Source organism: Bicyclus anynana, chromosome 9 (genome assembly GCF_947172395.1).
Source record: "Bicyclus anynana chromosome 9, ilBicAnyn1.1, whole genome shotgun sequence".
Taxonomy (NCBI): Eukaryota; Metazoa; Arthropoda; class Insecta; order Lepidoptera; family Nymphalidae; genus Bicyclus; species Bicyclus anynana.
Genome location: NC_069091.1, coordinates 11,423,622 through 11,433,860, shown reverse-complemented (window position 1 = coordinate 11,433,860; position 10,239 = coordinate 11,423,622). Strand labels below are relative to the sequence as shown.

Here is a 10,239-nt window from a genome sequence, read left to right as displayed (position 1 = left end):
ATGTAATGGAACATGTGCTTCAAAGAACTTGATTAATATTAAACAGCTGACTTTCAGTTCATACAGCACAGCATAAATTTATATGCCAGCAATATTAATTTCAAACTATGACTATATTTTAAGTAATATGTACATTGAAAAAAAAAAAAGATTTAAATTCACCATCTGCTCTTTCCAATTTTTTGAAGTTTCATCATCATCATCATCATCATCATCCACCGATCAGCCGATGGACGTCCACTGCAGGACATAGGCCTTTTGTAGGGACTTCCAAACATCACAATACTGAGCCACCGGCATCCAGCGAATCCCTGTGACTCGCTTGATGTCGTCAGTCCACCTGGTGGGGGGGTCGGCCAACACTGCACTTACTAGTGCGACCAAGTCTTTTGAAGTTTACTCCTTATGAATCAACTCCGCACTCATGTGCACGCTGCGGCCTGCTGCTCCACGGTTCACCTTTCACTTTTCAGACGTAGGACTTACATAGTGTATGCTGTGGGGCAACATACACCTATTTAGACAATCAATCTGAGAGAGTAACCTCCATTCGAGCGTTGGAACTGACACACTTTTTTGTAACCTTTTGACACAAATGTTAACCAACTTAACAGCAAAGGTGGCATTGGCGCATTCTTTGGAGATTCTGATTTAACATCAGGATAAAGCTAGTGAAAAATTGCCACACAATTTGATTTTCCCCTTAAAGGTGGTATCTCTGAAGGAGATTTCTCCCTCACTTTCATAGAAAAAATCGGAATGGAATTTCAAGATTGTGCATCAATATTTTCCAATACATTGATCATTTCAAGGAGCATCTCTTTGTTTATATCAAAAATTTGTTGTTGTTGTTTTCCTTTGCTAAGTGTTGTTAACGTTAATTGCAATAAAGGGTACTTTAACTTCTTGAGCTCACTTGTGCCATAAACAAGTTTAACAGCCCAATCAAATGCAGCTAACGACTTCCCATACACACTGTTGTGGTTAAGTAATGTTGAATATAATAATTCACTTTTCATACTTTCAATAAGTGATGCAACCATTTTACTTCTTTCCTTTAGAAAACCTCTTGATGTTAATAACTCATACACATCTTCAGAAACACAGTTAGTCTCATAAATCAAATCCTTTAATTCATCCTTAGCGGTTGCTACTGCATTTTTATTTGTTAATTTAATAGGTGTATTGTAATCATTGTATAAGTTATTCAGGATTTCTTTTAGTATCTAAAACATAAGTTTTCTTATTAGGTAGGTACATACATGGGTGTCACCATAGATTATATGAAATTAATTATTGCAGAAACCATAGGTTTTCTTGTTTTACTTACGTGTAGAAAATCCTCTTCAGCATCTATTTTAAATATTACTTCCATCGGTATAAAATTAAAATTCTTATTTACAGAGATACTGAAAGTAAGTTTAGAAATTTTTTTAAACCAACAGCTGTAAATTCAGTTCAGTTAATGCTTCTGTTTCAATTCTCAATGTCAATATCTGCAAAAAAAGTTTTCTTTTCTTGTTTTTAATAAATGTAATAGAATTACATTAATTATTTTGAATTATATTCCTAGTATTTTTAGAGAACACAAAAACAAAAAATCAATTTGTCTCTGTCTGTTTAAATTTTTCTTTTGGTTCACAGACCACAAACGATTGTCAGTCAGCTGTCAGTGTTACCACAGACTTGTCACAAGAAGTGAAGGTTGTCAGTTATCAGTCAAAGTCAAAATAAACTGCGACGCACGCTCAAGGTGTACTGTGACTGCAACTACCTTGATACAAGAGTAGGTAATGTAGTTAAGAATTAAGAACAATATTGTAGGTACTTGACTCTTTCAATAATCTAAAACTCATCTGTATCAATTAATTTAAATTATTTAACTTGCCTAAATTATTTTTTTTTTGTAATTAGTCGGCTAAATTCTGATTTTGAACCACAGATTAATAAATAATAGGCAGATAAAGCGTACGGGAAGTTGTCGTAGCCGTTCCAAATACCTAATTCAAAAACAAATACATTCTCGAGTTAGTCGTCGTACCTCAAAATTCATTGCGCGACCTACGGACCAAAGGCATATCTCATGCAGAGAAACAGACAAAATGTCAATCAACGACGCCGAAGCAGTCAAAGTTTAATGGATGGCTTTCATTCATTTAATGGAGAACAAATAAAACTTATTTATTATACAAATAATTTTATTCCTGTATTGTGATTTTTGCATTAACAAATAAGCTTACTAGAAATCGGATGTCACTCGTTAAAATACTTATTAAAACATTTAGTAAAGGATATCTAAACAGTAAAAATCAGGAGGTATAGTTTTAATGTTGGATACACTAAACAATATTAACAATATTATTGTCTTAATGAATTCAACATTTTATTTATTTTTTCCATTAGTCATAAATTACACTTAAGTATAAAAAGGATATTTAATTAAAACATTGTTTTTAAATCTTACACGACAATATTCCAAACAAAGGTTAATCCAGTACAGGCAAGATTTTATCAAATATAAATCAGGCAAATTCGTAAAACACTATTCATATTTTCCTTTAATTCTCTCACATTTCGTTCATCTACAAAATGTCTCATTAAACCATACCTAATACTTTTTAAATATGGAAAAAATATTAGTTGTGAATAGAGTCAAAAATATTTAAATAAAGAGTACCCAAGTTTAAAAAAGAAAGAAATTATTAATTTTCTCACCTCTACGATGAAAGAGATTTTTTCATGTCATTTTCAATCTAAACTGCAAATACAATATATTATAATGTAGGTAACTTAATAAAAAATATTCATTTTCTTTTAAATGCTTCGGGCGTGCCATAATATCTTATACACTTTTTATCTATTTTTCATTAGAATTACAAATCTACAAGTTAAACAAATAATTTCAAGTGTTAGAAGCAAAGGCCGCTAAAATGATGCCCACACAGATAAAAGAAAGAATTTTTTTTTTCAAAATACAACGGATATTCAAAACATTCTGACTAATTTATGAAACCAAATATAGCTGGACCAAAAACCTCCTTTTTGGAAGTCAAATTTAATTTAAATAACAAGTTAACAAGCGAAGGTTTTATAAAAAACTTAAACAAAATATGTATACTAACACCTTATTTACTTTAAGTATTTATAAAGGCCCGAATCATGATAAATCCTATCACTGGCATCTTACGAATACATATTTCTCTTATTGTCCTTTAGTCAAAACAAAATATGGTAAATCAAGGAGAAATCACTATTCTGTCGCCTATTGTAATAAAATATAAATTACAATCCAATTGATTTTCGTTAACTGATAATTTCTATATTAGTTGCTCATAAACTTAACTGACAACATAGTTATAAAAATAATAAAATTAAATAATCGTACTTTTTCTACCTGGTTTAACAATAGTTAAATAAAATTAGTTTTATACCTAACTAAATTCGAGGTCGTAAAATGCGTATTCTCTGCCTCTAACTTTTGCCTTTTAGCGTGTATTTTGTTATACATTTTGCTATGAAACGCGACATAAATTAAAACAGTTCGTTATTATTTTTTCATATAAATAAACTCTGGATCTGTGATCATCTCAGAATTGAAAGAAATATTAAAATGTACCTCCAACTTTTAAAAATTAAATATCACGTGTCTCGAAAACATCGTGAGGAAACCTGCAAGCCAGAGAATTATTTAATTTTCTGCGTGTGTGAAGTCTGCCAATCCGCATTGGGAGAGGAGACTCGAGCTCAGCAGTGAGCCGTATATGGTTTGATGACGAATAATAATAGTGTTTGCTAGTTAGATATTAACAAACACCTTGCGGTTATACCCGTACAGTTCCCGTTCTCATGGGAATGCAGTTCACTAAAATTTATATGTTGTTGAACTGGCTTTTTATTGGTAAAAAAATAGTTTAAAACAGGTTCAGTTGTTCCAGAGATTACCCCTTAAAACCTCACAAACTTCATCTCTGTCTATGATCTTGTGATAAAAACATGAGTAAGTAAATGCTCTATTTGAGTAGAAGAAATTTTAGAATGTAAGCTCTGAAAATCACACCTTTAAGCTAGATAGCTAGAAACTAGTGTGTGTGTAATGACGTTAGTCAGTCAACTAGTTTCGTTTTACAAAGCAGATGTCCCACTCTCCATACATTGTTTGCCCCAGAAAAAAAAAAGTTAATGCAGGACGATGAAACTTGTACCCTTGGGTTGATATTTCGATCGCTAGCGGGGTTATTGCATATTGAGTACCTACCATGACATTTCAAAAAATACCTAGAAGCTAAAAGTTTAAATTAATTTATATACTGCTACTTCCTAGATTTCTGGTTATATCTTTTAAAATAACAAGTGCAAAATATTACATTTATATCATTAGGTCTCTTGGTAGTTTGCATTACACCTGGGCAATTTTGGAGTAGCTCCTATTTAAAAAAAAAAAGTTGCGATGTTTTGATATTTGAAGTTCGTAAACGCAACACAAGACATTAACAATTGTCAGTTAACTCTTGGAGCTCACAGTAGAAGTTTGTGCTTCAGAGAAACTTTGCATTGTGCTTTACATGAATCCTATCTTAAAGGCTAATACAAAAAGAAACAACAATCTTATCGTCATAGTGACAATATGATAACCTGATACCTATAACTATTGGTAGAAACTTTGTTGCCAAAAAAAAAGAAATTGTCGCTCACATTCAATATAATCCTTCTGTGTAATTTAAGCCTGATCTCTAGAACATTTTTTACAACTGATTACTAAGAAGCAGATTTTTCATGAGTAGCTAGCTAGTAGTCCTTATTGTCCTACAAATTGCTCTGAAATTTTAATTTCCTGGTAACTTAGCTACCAGTACCAAGAATTTTCGTAAATAAAAAAGTTGATCGTCTCATCGAGACGATGCTAGGTACTCACGAAAAATTAGCTTATTAGTAATCAGGTGTACAAAATGTTCTAGGGATCCCTGACTATGAATGATATAGTAACGACAGTCTGGACAGATATTACAAATGGTCATTCCGCAGTTGTTTTGTAGGTCTGTAAGACCGTCTATAATTCAGATTAATTCAAACAAAACATTATAACAAAAATACAATATCATTCATCCCTTTAATGAAGGATGGAAAATTTTTATAGTCTGTTAAGCTATTAATTATGTGCTTTCGATAATACAGAAAGACTTCAGAGTTTTAATATTTTCGAATAACAATGACAATTCACTGTGAAAAAGAAAATCTACGCAAACCCGTAACTATATTAATTATAGAACACGTCAGTAACAAGTTATACATACCTACTTAACAGTAAACTTTGAGTAAAATATTGCTGGCGATTAAGAGTTACAACTATGAAATATTAGGTACAAGGAATTATTGCAAGCAAATACATCACCAACAGTCAACTTAGTAAATTCATTTCATAAATAACGACGAGGAGACAATATTTAACATTATGATGTACAGTGGCGTATGCAAAAAAAAAATGGTCCGCGCGGGCCGGGGTGCGTGTAGCGATGAATGGAAAACTCACGACTGACGCAGTCTTTCCTCCCGTCGCCCGCATATCATGGGAGTGTCATCAACAAACACACCAAGTGGTAGTAACAATATACGCATATAAGTTTAATGTCTTTCATTCACTGGGAAGGATTAAATTTTGTATAAGGAACACATTCAAATTGACGGTTGAATATGATAAAATCACGTATTTTAAAATAGTTAGTTTAGTTAAGTATATTGATTCACAGTTAAAATTTGAAGCACTAAACGAATTTGTAAAGTTTTCGTTTCTATATATTTCTCATACGGTGCATAAACAAAGTATAGTACAAATAATATGAAATATAATAAGTATGAAGCCGTTTTTATTTGCCCAAGTTTTCCTTTCTAATATTTTACTGATAATTACTGGCTTATATTTGAAAACAGATTAACTATCAATCAAGTTGGTAAATAATACAATATGTAAAAATAAAAAAAAAAAAACACTATCTCATGTATGGTATCGGAAGTGTAACATTTAAGTTTTGTTTCTTTTTTACCTATTAAGTTATTGCCACGTCTAAATTAAAATAAAATGTAAAATAATAATCCGTTAAAGCTACCGAACACGTATTTTAAATTTATAAGTACGTCTTAAGCACACAGTTATATCGAATTAACACAATATTATTTAAATAAAATTATGTAATTAAACTCTTCCTTATAAAGATTGACATCAATATTTATTACACAAACTGCTCTTTATTACAAATCTTCTCATGACATAAGATTTTATTACTTATAATAGAAAAAAAAACATATATCTGTATAACAGACTTCTGACTGCAATTTTTTTGTAAATGTTTTTAAATGTCATCCCTTATAAGCTTTAAGTGTAAATAAAAATTAATGAATTGTCAATAATAATAATTAATTAAATATATTCTAAATACGGTAAAAATAATATTATAGTACATCTAGCTATAAATAAAATAAGTAACGGGCGGTCTGGAGTGGTAACTACATGTGCACAATAATTGCCACAAAATAATAAATCGATTTTACTTACATTTCCATAATACTGCAGATTGATTGATAAATTATATAACCCAACACCCCGAGTGACATGTTTCTTAGAATGTGTCAATCAGTCTTCAGCATTAGTTGGGGCCCTCGTGAACGGACAACTAAATCAATTCTAATGTAAAATCCGATGTGATAATGGACCTTAAATGTTAAGTAAAGAATTTTTTTTAAAATTTAAAATATGGTTAAACTGACTTGAGCCTAGTCATCATAGATGCCGCGTTAATTTATTGCAGAGATATACAAAATACTTGCGTTTTATATTATTATGAAATTGCAAATACTTCATGGAATATATCGCTCAAGTTCTGGCGCCCGTTGATTAGATTCAAGTCAAATTGCTCTCTAAAATGAATTGAATGGCTCAGTATAGAATATTACGCGTATATAATTTTCGTTCCCCTTAGAAGGAAAAAGAGAAATATATACTGCAATTAAGTTTAATTATGGTAAGAGATAATGAATCTTTAGATGACAGCATATAAGGCTTACTTTTGAATTGTAAATTGTAAAGAAAGCGCATGTTTGGATGCCATTACTTAAATTCCAGTGCGCATATTACACACTATAATATAATACTATGATGCGTATTACGAATGAGGACGTTAGTCATTTTGGCTAATTTATTAACAAATCGATCAATTGCCAGTTTACGAGGGCATTAATTATAAAATATATTATATGTATACCTACCTACTTACTGAGACACGCTAATATACTGGGCATATACATCAAAATCTTATATATTTACAACAAGACAACTCCAGTCAACACACAGACGTTTTAAGGACTCTCAGTCAATGTGACATTCAAATTGTATCACACTTCTAACACAAGTGTGCATTGTGACGTCATAAGTCACATATATATTCAAGATTCGATCTACTGGTTTAAGCTAACCGTGCCCCGCTGGTTCATTAGCAAAAATTATAGGTATATACTATATACCTAATGTTATATAGTATAGTCTACAGCCTTCCTCAATGGGCTATAAGTACTTACTGTATTTTTTTAAAAATTCAAACCTTATAATTCCTCCCTTAAACCTTTATAATTTCTGAGATAAGCGTGTTCAAAAAAACAAACAAATTCAGCTTTATAATATTAAACTGTAAGTGTGGTTAGATTTGACCATAGCACACATTTATCTTGAATGCCATCCTTGTATTATACAGGGTGTGCCGTAAATAATGGATAAAACATAAATGGTATATACACCACATTTTACATTACGGTTACATACCAAAACAATCTTATCGTATGTAATGTAACAAAATAAAGCGACACTATATATCACATTCCCTGTTAAGTAATAAGTACTTGGTAAATACAATATTCCAACATTAAGCAAACGAGTAACTAAAAATAATTTGATTTTTTTGTCAATATAATAAAATTGAGTTTTTTAAGTATTGTCTTATTTGTTAATGTTAAGTTCTGTACGCCTTATAACTTATCTTTATTTCTTACACAATGAAAAAAACTTTCAACAATCACAATGGTATAAACATCACCCAAATCATACAATCAGTTTTTCAAGTATACTATAATATTAACTGGTGCAGTATTCTAACAACAATCCTAATCAAAGGACAAACAGTTTTTAAACAAACATTACATTTTCACTGGATGTTATTTTCATTCAAAATTATAGCCCAACGGATCTATAGTTTTATTTAATCGAAATTTTATTAGAAAAAACTGTACAGTTGTAAGTATTGCCTTTCGGACATTTTAATTGGAAAACTGTTGTGAAATGTATCTGTATGTTTGTGTATACTAAATAGATACCTACAATACTACATACACTATCTCATGTACATTGGTAGTGAGGGCAATGAGTCAGTCCAAGGATTACATACTCTTTGAGTCAGTCTGTCACCGGCGTTTGACCTGAGTGATCGTTCGCGGTCTGCTTGCCCCCCTACCAGTGTAGAGATGAGCCAGTGTTTAGCTTTTCTTACAGTAAGCACGAGGGTCCTTACAGTATCGAAATATTTTAAAGTTTTAACTGTATAGCATTTGCGTATCTACTCATAGGATTATTTCCTAGGGTAAGCCTGGCCCCCGAGGTCAAGTCTATTATTAGTATCATAATAGAATTCCATATCGGTAGCCAAGAATCCTAGGGCACGTCTATACTGTATAGTCGAACTGTTCAGCATAGATGTTTAAGTTTATGTTCGAGTTAAACCGTGTGTAGGCAAATCTGAGAACTGCACAGTTGAACTAAATATGTAAAATCTAACCAAAATATCATTAGATAAAACTATACAGTCAAAACTGTGCAGTTAAAAGTTCAAATTCAAAAATTGAATAGATGGATAGATGTAAAATTGGTCGATGTGTGAAGACTGACCAACTGATGAGGTTCAGTTGACGAGGCCGGCGTCCTTGGCCATGGAGTAGAAGATGGAGCTCTTGTCCTGCAGCAGCTGCTGCGGCGGCGCGAACTCCACCAGCTGGCCGCGGTCCAGCACCATGACGCGCGTCGAGTCCATGATGGTGTTCAGTCTGTGCGCGATCGTCAGCACGGTGCACGACGCGAACTCCGATCTGATCGTTTTCTGTAATGACATTTTTATATTTTCAATCGACTTTACTATGAAGTTAAAGGTAACGAGGTAACATTTTTTTGCCGCAAAATGAGCACTTAACATAAACATATATCAAGTATTATGCATGTTATTCTTCAGTGAAAGAACTTTTTTTTTTCAAAAAGTCACATTTGTCACTGGTGATCATTTTTATTTCGAGAAAATCGAATTTTTATAGCGCTAGCGCGTCCGCGACCTCGTCCGCTTGAAACAAGATGTTAACTTTCGACTACCTACCTCTACCCTACCCCTACCACTTAAATTTTTTAATTTTTTTGTCATAAGAACCTTCTCCTAACAATAAAAAACACACAAAAAAATAGTAAAATCGGTCAAACCGTTCACGCGTGATGGCGTGACTAAGGGATATATGGATTCATTTTTATTAGATAAGAACATTTACTCTAATATAGCTCATATTATATGTCGGCGCACCGCGCAAGTGAGACATTCGATAGGTCGGCTCGTGTCGTCATGTGCCGAGATAGTACGAAATGTTCCGTGAGATAGATGGGAAGTAGTGGTCAACCGCACGGGCGGCCTAGCTTATTCTTGTCGTGACGTTCGATCCGTCTACATCTTTGGTGGGATAATCCTTCATGGATTATTTTGGGATAGGCGGGGAGAATTACTTGAGTGGCAGGGGAGTGTTAACTCGTTTTAAAAGACGTCTTTAACCCTACATCCTTCGGTCACAAGTCCGGGACTTCACTAAAGGGTGTATTGGTAACGTTCTTGGTGGGAATTGTTAGACCTGACAGACTTTAACTCAACAATAGTAATAGCACATAGAAGTATGTCGGCGAGTGAGTTATTTGATCGGTTAGCAAAATCTACGTTAATTATTGTGATAATATTAGAATCAGGTTTTCATGTAATTGGGAGTTAATTATTTACTGTTTAAATAAATAACACTGTGAAAATTAATTCACGTGACTCTCGTCCAATAGCATTGCATCGGAATGTATACTCGTCTTCCAATAGTAATGGTGGAATGTTAAAATAGTGATAGTGTTTCGGAACTTCAGTGGGTGAGTTATCTGTATAGTCCGGCCATTGGCATTGTTATTTACTTGGC

General features: G+C 32.6%; 2 protein-coding genes across 6 annotated transcripts in view; both read right to left on the bottom strand.

The window, feature by feature from the left end:
- Positions 1–767: 767 nt before the first annotated feature.
- Positions 768–1,375, bottom strand: LOC112043928 (COMM domain-containing protein 8). The gene is made up of 2 exons (XM_024079606.2): positions 1,331–1,375; positions 768–1,226 (listed from the first exon to the last, which is right to left on the bottom strand). Exons 1-2 carry the CDS (start codon positions 1,373–1,375, stop codon positions 768–770), a joined length of 504 nt encoding a protein of 167 aa, XP_023935374.1.
- A 942-nt stretch (positions 1,376–2,317) lies between these two features.
- The window catches only part of LOC112043925 (multidrug resistance-associated protein 1), a 67,548-nt gene continuing 59,626 nt past the window's right edge, over positions 2,318–10,239 (bottom strand). For all 5 annotated transcript variants that reach the window (XM_024079600.2, XM_024079601.2, XM_024079598.2 and 2 more), the window contains one exon: positions 2,318–9,131. In XM_024079600.2, coding sequence (XP_023935368.1) covers positions 8,937–9,131 — 195 coding nt within the window. In that variant the 3' untranslated portion in view covers positions 2,318–8,936. The remainder of the gene's footprint in view (positions 9,132–10,239) is intronic.